General features: G+C 39.4%; 1 protein-coding gene across 9 annotated transcripts in view; it reads left to right on the top strand.

Moving 5' to 3' along the window:
- Nucleotides 1-200: 200 nt before the first annotated feature.
- RIF1 (replication timing regulatory factor 1) overlaps nucleotides 201-15,212 on the top strand; it is a 63,678-nt gene continuing 48,666 nt past the window's right edge. For 3 of the 9 annotated variants that reach the window (XM_023622870.2, XM_070240942.1, XM_070240939.1), the window contains exons 1-8: nucleotides 201-390; nucleotides 773-886; nucleotides 1,630-1,708; nucleotides 9,949-10,045; nucleotides 11,246-11,373; nucleotides 11,467-11,561; nucleotides 12,443-12,632; nucleotides 14,862-14,954. In XM_023622870.2, the coding sequence (XP_023478638.2) occupies nucleotides 783-886; nucleotides 1,630-1,708; nucleotides 9,949-10,045; nucleotides 11,246-11,373; nucleotides 11,467-11,561; nucleotides 12,443-12,632; nucleotides 14,862-14,954 (786 nt within the window). In that variant the 5' untranslated portion in view covers nucleotides 201-390; nucleotides 773-782. Of the gene's footprint in view, nucleotides 612-772; nucleotides 887-1,629; nucleotides 1,709-9,948; nucleotides 10,046-11,245; nucleotides 11,374-11,466; nucleotides 11,562-12,442; nucleotides 12,633-14,861; nucleotides 14,955-15,212 lie in introns of all 9 variants that reach the window. The other 6 variants (XM_070240940.1, XM_023622872.2, XM_023622871.2 and 3 more) reach the window with 6 other exon arrangements.

Below are 15,212 nucleotides of genomic sequence, written 5' to 3' on the forward strand. Positions count from 1 at the left end.
AGCACTGAACTTGGAGTTTGAAAACTTAATCTGAAGACCCGCTAAATTTAGTCAGCTAAATTTGAGCGATTCACTCACATTGTGAATTTCAAGTCCCAGTCCCAAACACTCCCACTTGCAAGATGACCTGAGGGGCGGGGCGGGACAGCAGGCAGGGAAGGGAGGCGATCGATGACTTCGGCGCGCCGCCGCGGCCTGTTGGATTGGCTCGAGCCTCTCTCGCCAGGCCTGACCTACTCCCGCGCGCTCAGGGGCCCGCCCCCGCCGCCATCTTGGTCTAGGAGGGAGCGGGCCGCACGCGTGAGTAAACAGCCCCAGCCGGGCAAGTGGAGCTCGGGCCGTGTCCGGGTGCTGCGGCGCGGCGGCGGAGAGGACGCAGTCCTGATCGCCGTACGTGGGGGTCCAGATCCGGGTCACGGTGCTAGGCCGCGCGAACCGTCAGTCTGGTGCAGCCTCCGCCCCCTCGCGGCGAGATGCCTTGCTCCCCGGGCTTCTCCCGCCCCCCGGCGGTCTCCTCCCCCTGTTGAAAGCTGCCCGGGAAAGTGGTGGCGGGAGCGGGCCTGGCCGAGCGCGGCGTGGGCCTGGGTGCGTGTTGCGCGGCGCCGGTGGAGGTTAGGCTGTTGGGGGTGTGCGCAGGGAGCCTGGGGTGCGGACGCGGCGCGGCGGCGAGGCCGGGGCGGGCGCGCGGGCCCGGGGCCCGGACTCCCCTGGGCCCCCGCGGGCCTGTTTGCAGCGGTCACTGGATTTTCTCCTCTTCCGGTGCGTGCCGCAGGGTGGCCGACATGACGGCCCCGGGTCCGAGCCCCCTCGCGCCGCTGTTGGAGACTTTGGAAGACCCTTCTGCCTCTCATGGAGAGCAGACCGACGCGTACCTGACTCTGACCAGGTGAGGCCCGCGGGGGTGGCGGGGGGCGCGGCGCTCCGCTGGGCCTTGTGGAGAAGCTAGTCCGGGTGGGGCCCGAACGACGGGCTTGTGTATTGCACAATTCTGGCAGCTGTGAGGGCGTTGGGGTCGCTGGCCGGGAGCGGGGGGGTGGCGTGCTAAGTGACGTTCCCGGGTGCTGCTGCAGCGCCTGGGGTGTGTGTTTGGAATGACGACGCCCGCACGTGTTTCTTGCAAGGGAAGGATTTTTTAAAGTTTGGTTGCAAGTGGAGGAGAGGTTTTCACGAAAGCCGCCTATGTATTGGGATAAGTGGCAGCTCAGAATTGGTTTTTTAATAGAGAGCAGTAACGCGAGTTGTATTGCACCTGCTTCACACAGTTTTTTCCTCTGCAAACCGTATTTTTCGGAGTTATCTATAATTATTTGGAAATTGCTAGGAAAGGGTAACCACTGATACAAAACGATAAAGATTTAGTAAGTGTGTAACTAATAATAGGTTTACCTGTTCCCTCGTCACATAGTGAAACTATCGAAACGTGTACACCGTGGATGCGAAAGTTACTTTTTGCATCTATTTCAGATCTATATTGCATTATATACTTTATATATTTTTAAGCATTGTAAGTTCTAGGTCAATTTTAATTTGCCAGAGTTCTAACAAACTTTAAAGAGATTATTTCAGGGAGTGATTATAGTTTTTTTGTGTCTTCTATTTGCATAAACTTGTGGGTTTTCTCCTTTTAAGTCGCATGACTGGAGAAGATGGAAAAGAAGTCATTGTAGAAATCGAGAAAAAACTTCCTCAGCTATACAAAGTCTTAAAGGTATGTATCTCTGTTGTTTATTAAATAGTTTTTTACTTTGTGAAAAAAGTTTTACCAGCTAACTCATAAAAGCTTGGAATCTAAAATAACAGCAGGGTTATTATAGTACTGCTTGAGGATTTACAGTATATCAAGTACTCTCTTAATTATCTTGCTCGGTTCTCGCCCTTTATCCTGCGTGTCCCTGTGAGGTTACTCTTTAATCTTCCACTTTGCAAAAGAAATTGGTTTAACTTCCCTAAAGTTGCCTATGGCCACTTGAATCCAAAACCTGTGCTCTTAATTTAAAAGGAGTAATCAGAGATTATTTAATCTGTTCTTTCTCCTTTTGTAGTAATGTACTTCTAAGTAAATGATTCTATAATCTTGTCTTTGGTCTACTCTGTGGGTAATACTCATTTTTTTGTGTTTACTCACCCTCAGTTTTTGCCACTCTTGCCTGGTTAAAAAACTCATTATTATGGTTATCCTTTTTTGCTTGTTTATAGGGAGGTGGTGTAGTTTAACATCAAACTGAAGACCTATGTTCTTGTCATCACTTGAGAACACTGGCTTTGTGACTTCCCTTAACACCTTTTAATTTCCTTGTTTTTAGAATGAAGAGGTTGAACTAAATCTCCACAGTCCCTTGGAGTTCTTATTTTTATGACTATTTTGTGCTTTTAAACAAAAGTATTCTGTCAAGATGTTTGTTGTACATTTTAGTATGATTTATGGCTAAGTATTGAGGCATCGAGGTACTGCCTACCCTTAGGTGTTCCTGTTAGAGTCATCAATGTTTGTTCATGTAAGCAGGAACTGTATTGTGTAGTAGTTAAGACTTAGTATATTAAACGATATTAATGATATTTTGTATCCCATTTTTCTTTATGATCATGTTCCACATTCCAGCAGTATATATGATGTGATGAAGATACACCTCTTCATGTATTTGTATTTGAGAGCATATAGGATCAGGAACTCTACTGCATGCGTTTTGAGTCAAGTCACACTGTTTGTAAGGAGGGATTGTAACTAAAATGTCTGATGAGTAATTAGAAGCACATGGGAAGTTAATGATTGGACAATCAACAGAAACTTTCTGTGTGAATAATTAAGCACTCAAAGGACACTGGAATTCCTTCAGAACAGGAACCACACTAGGTGAAATATTTCAAGTTATTCTTTAGAATTCTGCTGGTATTGTGTCTAGGAACCCACAACATTCTTGAAGATAAGACACACCACTGTTAAGGAACACTTTCATGTAATAGCTATATTTAATAGAAGTTGATCACAGACCCATGCTAGCTATATTGCAGGAGGTATGGTAGCTCTCAAAGTCTTAAGTGTTTGACTTGTCTATTTTTGGTTGTCTGAACTGATTGCTGTAATATCGCTTATACCCCAAGGTTTGGGTTTTTGTGTTTTGTTTTATTAATTATAGAAGGAGTGTCCCAGGGAACTGTCTATTTATATATTTGACTGCTATTTACTAGTCTTGTGTTCAAAAGTAACAAATAGCCGAGGATTCCTTGGAATCTGATTCAGAAAAGTGGGGGGATTTGAAGTTAAATCACTTTGGAATACGAAGTGATACCAAGAAAGACACAGGATTGCAAGTAAATGTAGGGGTGGGGAATATAGCAAGACTACCTTTGACGTATTTGAGATTTTATAGCTTTTACATACATAATATGGGTTGGGCTTTGAATTTCAGATGAGCATGGATTCAAATTCTCCTATCTGTGAAGTAGAGTTTTTTTAAAAAAAAATTTGAGGAGCCAGCCCAGTGGCCAAGTGGTTAAGTTCGCATGCTCTGCTTTGACAGCCGAGGGTTCACAGGTTTAGATCCCAGGTGCAGAACTACACACTGCTCATCAAGCGGTGCTGTGGGAACATCCCACATACAAAATAGAGGAAGATTGGCAACAGATGTTAGCTCAGGGCCAATCTTCTTCACCAAAAAGCAAAAAAGTTTGAGATAATGTTTAAAGTTCCTGGCAATTTAGATACTCAGTAAATGTTACATTCCAACCCCTTCCCCTCTTTGTCTTAGAGGTGTCGCTCTACTCTACAGCTAGGATGTTGGCTTTGCCTTTGAGTCTCTTGCTCACCCTCTGTGGAAGAGCTTTGCTCCTTCTTTTTTTTTTCTTTTGAGGAAAATTAGCCCTGAGCTAACATCTGCCAATCCTCCTCTTTTTGCTGAGGAAGACTGGCCCTGAGCTAACATCCGTGCCCATCTTCCTCTAGTTTATATGTGGGATGCCTACCACAGCATGACTTGCCAAGCGGTGCCATATCTGCACCCGGGATCTGAACTGGTGAACCCCAGGCTGCCGAAGTGGAACATGTGCACTTAACTGCTGTGCCACCAGGCTGGCCCCTCTTTTTTTTTGAGGAAGATTAGCCCTGAGCTAACTCTGTCAATCCTCCTCTTTTTGCTGAGGCAAACTGGCCCTGAGCTAACATCTGTGCCCATCTTCCTCTACTTTGTATGTGGGACGCCTACCACGGCATGGCTGGCTAAACAGTGCCATGTCTGCACCTGGGATCTGAACTGGTGAACCCCGGGCTGCTGAAGTGGAACATGCGCACTTAACCGCTGCGCCACTGGGCTGGCCCTGAACCCTCTATTTTTAATTTCTTGAGAACTCTGCATGCTGTTTTTCCAAGGGGCTGCACCACTTTGTATTCCCACTACAAATGTATGAGGGTTCCCTTTTCTCCACATCCTCTCCAAGATTTGCTGTTTTTTGTTTTGTTGATTATTGGTGATTTTGTCTTGGTGATTCTAACTGGTGTAAGGTGATAACTCATTGCAGTTTTGATTTGCAGTTGCCTGATGTTGAACATCTTTTCATGTTACTGTTGGCCATCTGTATGTCTTTGGAAAAATGTGTGTTCATATCCTCTGCCCCTTTTTTGATCAGTTTGGTTGTTTTTTGGTTGTTGAGTTGCGTGAGTTCTTTATATATTTTGGAGCTTAACCCTTCGTCAGATATATGATTTGCAAATATTTTCTCCCAGTTGGTGGGTTGTCTTTTCATTTTCTTCCTGGTTTCCTTTGCCTTGCAGAAGCTCTTTAGTCTGATGAAGGCCCGCTTGTTTATTTTTTCTTTTGTTTCCCTTGTTCATGTAGATGTGGTGTTTGAAAAGATCCTTCTAAGACCGATGTCAAAGAGTGTACTGCCTATATTTTCTTAACTGGGTTTTATGGTTTCAGGTCTTCTTCAGGTCTTTCCATTTTGAGTTAATTTTTGTGTATGGCAAAAGATAATGGTCTACATTCATTCTTTGGCATGTGGCTGTCCAGTTTTCCCAAGATTATTTTTTGAAGAGACTTTCCTTTCTCCATTGTATGTTCTTGGCTCATTTGTCAAAGATTAGCTATCCTTAGATGTGTGGTTTTGTTTGTGGGCTTTCAGTTTTGTTACATTGATCTCTGTGTCTGTTTTTGTACCAGTACCGTGCTGTTTTGATTACTGTGGCTTTGTAAAATATTTTGAAGTCAGGGATTGTGATGCCTCTAGCTTTGTTCTTTTGTCTCAGGAGTGCTTTGGCTATTTGTGGTCTCTCATTGCCCCATTTGAATTTGAGGAATCTTTGTTCTCTTTCCATGAAGAATGTCATTGGGATTCTGATGGGCACTTCGTTAAATCTGTAGATTGCCTTGGGTAGTATGGACATTTGAACTATGTTTGTTCTTCAAATCCATGTGCATGAAATATCTTTCCGTTTCTTTGTGTGTTTTTCAGTTTCTTTCAATAATGTCTTACAGTTTTCAGTGTATAGGTCTTTCACCTCTTTGGGTTAAATTTATCCCTGGATATTTTATTCTTTTTGTTGCAATTGTAAATAGAATTGTCTTCTTGAGTTGTTTGTTAGTTTGTTATTAGAGTATAGAAATGCCACTGATTTATGTAGGTTGGTTTTGTACCCTGCAACGTTACTGTAGTTGTTGATTATTTCTGATAGCTTTTTGATGGATTCTTTAGGGTTTTCTCTATAAAATCATGTTGTCATCAAACAGCGAGCGTTTCACTTCTTTATTTCCTATTTGAATTCCTTTTATTTCTTTTTCTTGTGTAATTGCTGTGGCCAAAATCTCCAGTACAATATTGAGTAAGAGGGTGAGAGTGGGCACCCTTGTCTTGTTCCTCTTCTCAGAGAGATGTCATTCAGATTTTCCCCATTGAGTATGATGTTGACTGTAGGTTTGTCATGTATGGCCTTTATTATGTTGAGGTACTTCTATACCAATTTCCTTGAGAGTTTTTATCATAAATGAGTGTTGGATCCTGTCAAATGCTTTCTCTGCATCTATTAAGATGATCATGTGTTAATTCCTTATTTTGTTAATGTGGTGTGTCACACTGATTGATTTATGGATGTTGAACCATCCCTGCATCCCTGGTATAAATCCCACTTGATCGTGATGTATGATCTTTTTAATGTATTGCTGTGTTTGGCTTGCCAATATTTTCTTGAGTATTTTTACATGTATGTCCATCAGCGATATTAGCCTGTAATTTCCCTTCTTTGTGTTGTCTTTCTCTGGCTTTGGGATCAGGGTGATGTTGGCCTTATAAAATGTTTTAGGAAGTGTTTTGTCTTCTTCAAATTTTTGGAATAGTTTGAGAAGGGTAGGTATTAAATCTTTGATTGTTTGATAGAATTCTCCAGAGAAGCCATCTGGTCCTGGACTTTTATTTTGGGGAAGGTTTTTGATACTGTTTCAATCTCTTTACTTGTGATTGGTCTATCCAGATTCTCTGTTTCTTCTTGAGTCTGTTTTGGGGGGTTGTTTGAATCTAAGGATTTATCCATTTTTTTTCTAGGTATCCAATGTGTTGGCATATAATTTTTCATAGTATTTTCTTACAATCCTTTGTGTTTCTGTGGTATCCATTGTAACTTCTCTATTTTTCTTTCTTATTTTATTTATTTGAGCCTTCTCTCTTTTTCTTAGTGAGTCTGGCTAAGGGTTTGTCAATTTTCTTTATCTTCTCAAAGAACCAGCTCTTTGTTTCATTGATCCTTTCTACTGTTTTTTGGTTTCAGTTCAATTTATTTCTGCTCTTATTTTTATTTACTTCCCTCCTGCTGACATTGGGCTTTGTTTGTTTTTCTAATACGTGTAGTTGAAGATTGCTTATTTGAGATTTTTCTTTTTAAGGTGGGCCTGTATTGCTATGAATTGCCCTATTAGGACTGCTTTTGCTGCATCTCCTTTGAGTCTGTATGTTGTATTTTCCTTTTCTTTTGTCTCCAGATATTTTTTGATTTCTCCTTTAATTTCTTCAAAGATCCATTGGTTGTTCAGTAGCATGTTGTTTAGTCTCCACATATTTGTCACTTTCCCAGCTTTTTTCATATAGTTGATTTCTAGTTTCAGAGCACTGTGGTTAGAAAAGATGCCTGATATGAGTCCAGTCTTAAATTTGTTCAGGCTTGCCTTGTTTCCCACCATATGATCTATCTTTGAGAATGTTCTGTGTGTGCAACTGAGAAGAATGTGTATTCTGCTGTTTTTGGATGGAGTATTCTCTGTATGTATATGTTAAATCCATTTGGTCTAGTTTTTCTCTTAAATCCACCATTTCCTATTGACTTTCTGTCTGGATGATCTATTCATTGATGTAAATCGGGTGTTAAGGTCCCCAACTATTATTGTGTTGTTGTTAATATCTCCTTTTAAGTTTGTTAATAGTTGCTTTATGTACTTTGGTACTCCTATGTTGGGTTCATAAATATTTATGTGTTATGTCTTTTTGGTGGAATGTCTCTTTTATCATTACATGCTGCTCCTCTTTGTCTCTCATTGCCTATTTTATCTTGAAGTCTGCTTTGATATAAGTATGGCAACACGTGCTTCCTTTTGTTTGCCATTAGCTTGGACTGTCATCTTCCATGCCTTCACTCTGAGCCTGTGTTTGTCTTTAGAGCTGAGATGTGTTTCCTGGAGGCAGCATAGTGTTGGGTCTTGTTTTTTAATCCATCCTATTCCTCTGTGTCTTTTGAGTGGAGAATTCAATCCATTTACATTTAGAGTGATTATTGATATATGAGGGCTTAATGCTGCCATTTTATTAGTTGTTTTCTGGTTTTTCTGTATTTCCATTGTTTTTCGTCCTGTGTATTTCAGGCTGCCAATTCAGTTTGGTAGTTCTCTATGATGGTTTTCTCACTTTACTCTTTATTTATCGTTTGTGTCTTTGTTTTGATTATTTGTTTAGTGGTTACCATGAGGTTTGTATAAAAGATCTCATAGGTGAGCTAGTCCATTTTTGATAGCCTCTTATGCCAATTCAGTTCCGTTCTTCCCCTTCTAAGTTGTTCTCGCAACTTATTCCATCTTGTGTTGTGAGTTTGTGGTTAAAATGATGAGATTGTATTTTGTTTTTGATGTTTTCCTTCCCTTTATCATTAATGTTATAATTGTGTTTGCTAACCTGTTCTGATAGAGAGCTGCAATTTGCTGATTTTGTCTGCCTCTTTATCTCCTTACTCAAGGCTTTGTAACCCCTTTCTTTTTTTCTTCAGGTATGATGGCTTTCTTGGTCATTTCCTGTAGGGGGGTCTTAGGAGTCTTGTGACTATGAACTCCCTCAGCTTTTGTTCATCTGGGAAAGTTTATTTCTCCATCATATCTGAAGAATATTTTTGCTGGATAGAGGAATATTGGCTGAAATCTTTTGTCTTTCAGAATTTTGAATATATTATTACGTTCTCTCCTAGCCTGTAAGATTTCTGCTGAGAAATCCACTGAAAGCCTGATAGGGGTTCGTTCCTTTGCAAGTTATTTTCTTCTGCCTTGCTGCCTTTAATATTTTTTCTTTTTTGCTGAGTTTTGCCAGTTTTACTATTATATACCTTGAAGAAGGTCTTTTTATATTGATATAATTATGAGTTATATTAGCTTTTTTTACTTGTATTTCCATCTCCTTCCCCAGGTTTGGGAAGTTCTCAGCTATTATTTCTTCCAAGAAGTTTCTCCTCCAGTCTTTCTCCCTTCACCCTCTGGAATGCCTATAATCTTTATGTTGCATTTCCTAATTGAGTCTGATATTTCTCAGAGAATTTCTTTTTTTTTAGTCTTGCTTCTCTCTTCTCCATATGAATCATTTCTATATTTCTGTCCTGCAAACTGCTAATTTTGTCTTCCGTAATATCAGCTCTGTTATTCAGGGACTCCAGATTTTTATCTCCACCATTCTGATTTTCATCTCCAACATTTCTGATTGGTTTTCCTTTATAGTTTCAGTCGCTTTTGTGAAGGATTCTCTGTTCATTAATTTTGTTCATCATTTCATTGAACTATCTTTATTTTCTTGTAACTCATTGGTTTTTTTTAATGATAACTTTTGAATACTCTGTCATTTAGATTGTAAATTTCTGTGCCTTCAGGGTTGATTTCTGGGTGCTTGTCATTTTCCTTCTGGTCTGGAGTATTAATATGTTTCTTCAGACTGTTTGATGGTGTGGATTTGTGCCTTTGCATAGGGATATATCTGGTTGCAGTTTCCACCTGCCACCATTCAGGGATGTCTGAAGCTGTGTATTCTGTGCCTGCCACGATCCCTGGCATCTGTGCCTGTCCTTAGAATCTGTGCTGACAGGACCTGTCTGCAATTGCTTGCTAGCTTGCTCACAGCTGTTGCTTTTCTAACATATACTTGGGTGCTCTGGCTGACCACCTGAACTGGAGTGCTGGGCAGGAGGAGGGGCACTTTGTTTCGTGTGCGCGATCCAGGGGGCATTTTTACTCTGCCCTCACTATCTGCTCTTCTGGGCTGCTGGCTTGGTAAAGACATCCATGCAGTAGCTTAGCCGCCTTTGTGGAGTTTATTCCTCTGGGCAGTGAGGGAATTTGGAGAGCAAAGGTGTGCCCTCGGAGAGATGCCCCTCCTGCCTCTTTTCTCAGAGCTGCGTGGTCCCATGCCCTGGGTTGCTGCTGTTGGGGTACAAGAGGAGATTGCCTTACCTCCTTCCACTTCCTCTCTGGAGTTTCAGCACCTCCACCTTCAGACGTATGGCTGCTTGGGTCTCTCAGATGTCTTTTCTGTTGTGTGAATGTTGTCTGTTGGTATATGAATGTCCTTTTCATTGTATCTTGTGGGGAGAGTGTAAGAGAAGAGCTCACTCCACCATGATGCTGACATCACTTCAGTCTGTAATTGATTTTAAACAATTTTTGCTCTCTGAAAATAGTTTTACAGTTGTTCTTGTTTGTGACAAATGTGATTTTGTTTTTGTAGACTCACATTTCCAGTCAAAACTCAGAGCTCAGTAGTGCTGCTCTACAGGCCTTGGGGTTTTGCTTATATAATCCCAAAATTACCTCAGGATTATCAGGTAGGTAAATTTATTATGACTTAATGTTTTTACCATTTATAAGTATAAATAATTTGATATTGAAAGTACTGTTTATTCATTTCATAACTTGTACTTTAGGGTTTGCTTTTGAGAAAGAGAAATTGTTTAGATTATCATTGGAAGATTTGGTTTTCTTGACATAGTTCTAACTTTGATAACATAAAATTTGCTTTCACGGAAAATAAGCGTATTTAAAAATAATTGCTATAAAAACCACCTTTTCCTTTATAATACACAGCTGCTTTGGAAGTTAACAATTTAGATGGTCATTTATTTTATACAAGTGTATACACTGAGGAACATGACAGATTGAAAAGTTCTTTTATGTAATGGTAAATGGAATAATTTGGAACTAAAAGTGGTGATGAAAGCACAGGACCTGATTCTAAGTTTTCAGGTGATCTTAGTTGTTGCTCTGTAGTTAGTGGTTTGCCATGGTAGAGGAAGCCTAAGAGGTAATCTTTACAGAAGGGAAATCAGGAATAGGGAATAAGGACGTCAGAAAGTTGTTACCATCTTTTTTTCTGTGCAAAAAGTTTCTTCTCTTTCTTTTTATGTCTAAAAATTTTAGCAGTCTAAAGTAGGAGTTGGGCTGGCCCATGGCGCAGTGGTAAAGTTTACACGCTCCACTTCAGTGGCCCGGGGTTTGCTGGTTCCAATCCTGGACGTGGACCTATGCACCACTTATCAAGCCATGTTTTGGCAGGCGTCCCACATATAAAGTAGAGGAAGATGGGCACAGATGTTAGCTCAGGGCTAGTCTTCCTCAGGAAAAAAAGAGGAGGATTGGCAACAGATGTTAGCGCAGGGCTAATCTTCCTCAAAAAAGAAAAATTAAATAAAGGTAGCAGTTGTTCATTCTGGAACAAATATGTAGGATTCATAACATCATGCCAAAAATGGTCTTGTGTGTGTTCAAACCTACTAATGAGACCTATAGAATATTTCAGTTGCACAAAATGTCTGATTTGGAGTCTACTCTGTTTTCTCTGAATATACCTTCCCATCTGACCTGAATTTTGTATTTTGAGAAGAAGTTTCATGTCAACATTGGTTCTCTTGTCCTCTCTGGTTGTGAATTTAATTTGTTGACAGGGAAGAGTACGGTATTTTTCTTTGTTTAATCTGAGATTTTAAAGGATGTAAACTTCCACACAATTAAATCTGCTTATTTTTCAGAGAAAAATATTCAAGAACTGCTTTCAAAATTGAATGATATTGTTAAGAGTTCAGACAAAAATGTACGTACTAGGGCACTTTGGGTGATTTCCAAGCAGACGTTTCCTACTGAAGTTGTTGGCAAAGTAGTAAGTATAATTTTTGTATGTGTCTTCTTAACTCGATGCCAGTTAAAAAATTCAGGCTTATTTTATTTGTGTTTATTTGCTTATATCTTTTAGGTATCCAATATAATTGATTCGTTAGAAATAGTATTTAATAGAGGAGATGTGCATTCTGCTGTTGTTGATTATGAAGCATTAAATGTCATCATAAGGTATGAGTCTGGGTGCTGTGCAAATTAGAATAGTTTCAGTAAAGTTAGAATTTACTTCTGAGAGTGGACTTTTGTGACATGAGTTTGAGTTAGATGTTGAAAGAAGGAAATGTCTTTTAAACTAAAAGTCTCAAGAAAAAAGGTAACAGGAAGAAGGAAGTAGTTGTGCATAAGTTACTAGATTTCTTTGTTTATTTTTGCTGAGACAGTCTTAAAAATAAAGTCTTAGTTATGCTGCTGCTGCTAATATGGTTCTGGTTTTAAAAATTATTTCTGTTAAAGCTTTTGCAAGAGTTTAAGGAATAATATAGATTCCTAAGTGGGCTGTAGGGGATGTATAGGGTGAGGGCATTAACATTGTCTAGCAGCAGATAGGAGAACAGGAAAATCCCCATGTTTTTCCTACCCATCCCTGCTCTTCATAACAGACGTACTAACAGCACAAACTCTTTGTTGATATGCTTTGTCTTACCTTGTTTTTCTTTCTTTTAAAGTTTTCTTTAGTTGTTGAGCTATTTGTTTAACTACTTAGTGTTCTGATGCCCTAAGTGATGCTCACATTATATCATAGTTTTCTGGCTGTCCTCTCCTGTGAGAACATTGAATTTAATTGTATAAAAATAATTAGTACTAAAATTTTTTTAACCTGAAGACAAAATGATGTGTTCTCCTTCTTTAAGAAATTTATAAAAATAACACAGAAAACTCCAAATTAGCAAGTAAAAATTAGACTGGTTTTTTTGTCTGTATATACATACATGTATGCATTCTAAAAGAAATGGGCTATAGTATGTATATTTCTGTGTTCTATTTATTTTCCTGTTAGTTTAACCCTAAAAGGTAAGGTCAAGCTAATTTATTCATTGATTTCTCTGTTATAGGCTAATTGAACAAGCCCCAGTTCAAATGGGAGAAGAGTCAATTAGGTGGGCAAAACTGGTTATACCTTTAGTGGTTCATTCAGCCCAAAAGGTACATTTGCGGGGAGCAACTGCTCTAGAGATGGGAATGCCTTTGTTGCTTCAGAAACAACAAGAAATAGCATCTATCACAGAGCAGCTTATGACTACCGTAAGTATTACTTTAGGTAAGGATTTTTGGATGCTGCCTTGTTGCACTATGGTATATGAAGTTCCTCTTTGAATTAAAACATAAAGAATTGCTTAAGTTAGTGTAGACACACTGCTCCTACATTACATAAGGAAAGGAGCTGTCTGTCTGGATTGCAGTGTTTCTCTGATCCCAGCATTTTGCCCCATTCCCCATAAATGGATGGTGATTGAAAAGGGATTGAATTTTTGGAAAATGGAGACCATTAACTGATTCAGTGCTATTTGGGTTGTTAGAGTGTAATCCCAGTAGATATTAATTTAATGCATGTAAGTCCATCTAGTGTGTACAATTTCCTAAAGCTGTTACAGTAGACCCCTGTTATTCATGGTTTCACCTTCCGCAGTTTCAGTTATCTGTGGTGAACCTCAGTCCAAAAATATTAAATGGAAAATTTTGGAAATAAACAGTTCATAAGTTTTAAATTGCATGTTGTTCTGAGAGTGTGATGAAATCTCATGCTCTCCTGTCTGGGACATAAATCATCCCTTTGTCCAGGGGATCCACACTGTTTACGCTACCTGTATGTTAGTCACTTAGTAGTCATTTTGGTTTTATCAACTGTTGTGGTATTGTGATGCTTGTGTTCAAGTAACAGTTACGTTACTTAATAATGGTCCCAAAGCACGAGAGTAGTGATGCTGGCATTTTGGATATGCCAGAGAAGCTCTGAAAATGTTTCCTTTAACTTGAAAAGGGGAAACTTCTTGACTTAATTATTGAAAGAAAAAAATTGCATGCTGAGGTTGCTAAGATCTGTGGTAGCTTTTATTACAGTATGTTGTCATAATTGTCCTATTTTATTATTAGTTATTGTTAATTTCTTACTGTGCCTAATTTATAAGTTAAACTTTATTATAGGTATGCATGTATAGGGAAAAAACAGCATATATAGAGTTTGGTACTATGTGTCATTTCAGGCATCCACTGGGGTTCTTGGAATTTATCGTCTGCATGTAAGGGTGGACTATACTTGCCCCAGGTTTTAGGTTTTTCAACCTTTGTTCTTGTGACAAATATTTATTGAGCACCTGTTATATGCTGGGCATTGTTTTAGGCACTATGAAGATAGCTGTGAACAAAAGGAACTTGTTGTGAAGCTTTTTTTCTATTGGGAGAGATAAAATATATAGTATGGTAAGAGAAGAGCATTTTGGAGAACAGCATTATGAACAGCAGGGACTGGATGAGAGTGCCATTGGACAGGAAGGCTGAGGTGGTCAGGGAAGGAAAAAGAATAGGATATTTGAACAGTGATTTGAAGATGATACAGGTGTTCACTCTTTTGATAAAGTGGAGTAAGCAGTTCAACAGAGCAAATGGCCATGCTTTGATGGTGGTTTTCAGCAACTAGGCAGAGGCAGTATGATAGCAGAGTGAATGAGGGTGAGAGGAGTAGGAGATGATGGCAGGGAAACAGCTAAATCACATAGGACCTTGGGGGCCGTTGTAAGGCATTTGGTTTTCACTCTGGGTTATACTGAAAGCCATGTTTGAAGGTTTCAAGTGTAGGAGTGATGATATGTACTGGCTTGGGTTTTAGAGGGCTCACTTTGCCTATGTTGAGAATAGACTCTAGAAGGGAGCTCAGTAGAAGCAGGGAAACTAGTTAGGACATACTGTAGTAATCCAGGCAGTGAAGGAGCCTTCCAGATTCTAAAACCTGGGGTTTTGTTTATTTTTTCAAATGCAAGAGGCGGCATGGTAATGTTGGGGTCTAAAAAAGTAACTCCAACGTCTGTATGTGAGTTTTTTTTATTCTCATCAGTTTATTAAGTTTTTAAGCGCATATATAAAATTCTTTATCAGTTTAAACTAAAATTTTCTCAGATGTCTATTATTCCTGAAGCTCTTGATATATTTTTAAAGTTTTTAGAGTAAGAAGTTCAAACATCATCATTTGAACTCACATTAATGATATACATGCTGAAGTTTTTAGGGGAAAGTGTATATTGTAGGGAAAAAAAAGCTGTATTGATGGATGGAAGGATGGCCGGGTATGTGATAAGACAAACATAATGAAATTTTAATGGTATTTACATTGGACATTTACTGTAAAACTCCTTCAGCTTTCTATATGCATGAAAGTCTTCCTAAAAAAAATTGGGAAAAGTTATTTGGCTGACAAACTTGCATTTTTTTCCCCTTTCCAAGAGCCTTTGTGGTAAATATTTTTGCTTTTGTTTGCAGAAATTACTTTCAGAACTCCAAAAGCTATTTATGAGTAAAAATGAGACTTACGTGTTAAAATTATGGCCTTTGTTTGTCAAACTTCTTGGGAAGGTAAGTCCACAGTTAATGAAGAGTTAATTTCTACCTACCAGGCCTTTTCATTTCTTTAACTTTCCATAGTACGGTCGATCCTCGTTCGTCTTATGTGCCACATATGCAGATTTGCCTGCTCACTAAAGTGTATTTGTAAACCCGACATCGTTAGTTGTGCTGCTTTTGCAATTGCAGACTTGAAGAGTGGCAAAAAATTTGAGTTTCCCAGTGTGTGCATGTTCCCAGCTGAGGTTGAGCAAAGTTATGCTCTGCCTT

The sequence above is a fragment of the Equus caballus genome, chromosome 18 (genome assembly GCF_041296265.1).
Source record: "Equus caballus isolate H_3958 breed thoroughbred chromosome 18, TB-T2T, whole genome shotgun sequence".
In the NCBI taxonomy this organism is placed as follows: domain Eukaryota; kingdom Metazoa; phylum Chordata; class Mammalia; order Perissodactyla; family Equidae; genus Equus; species Equus caballus.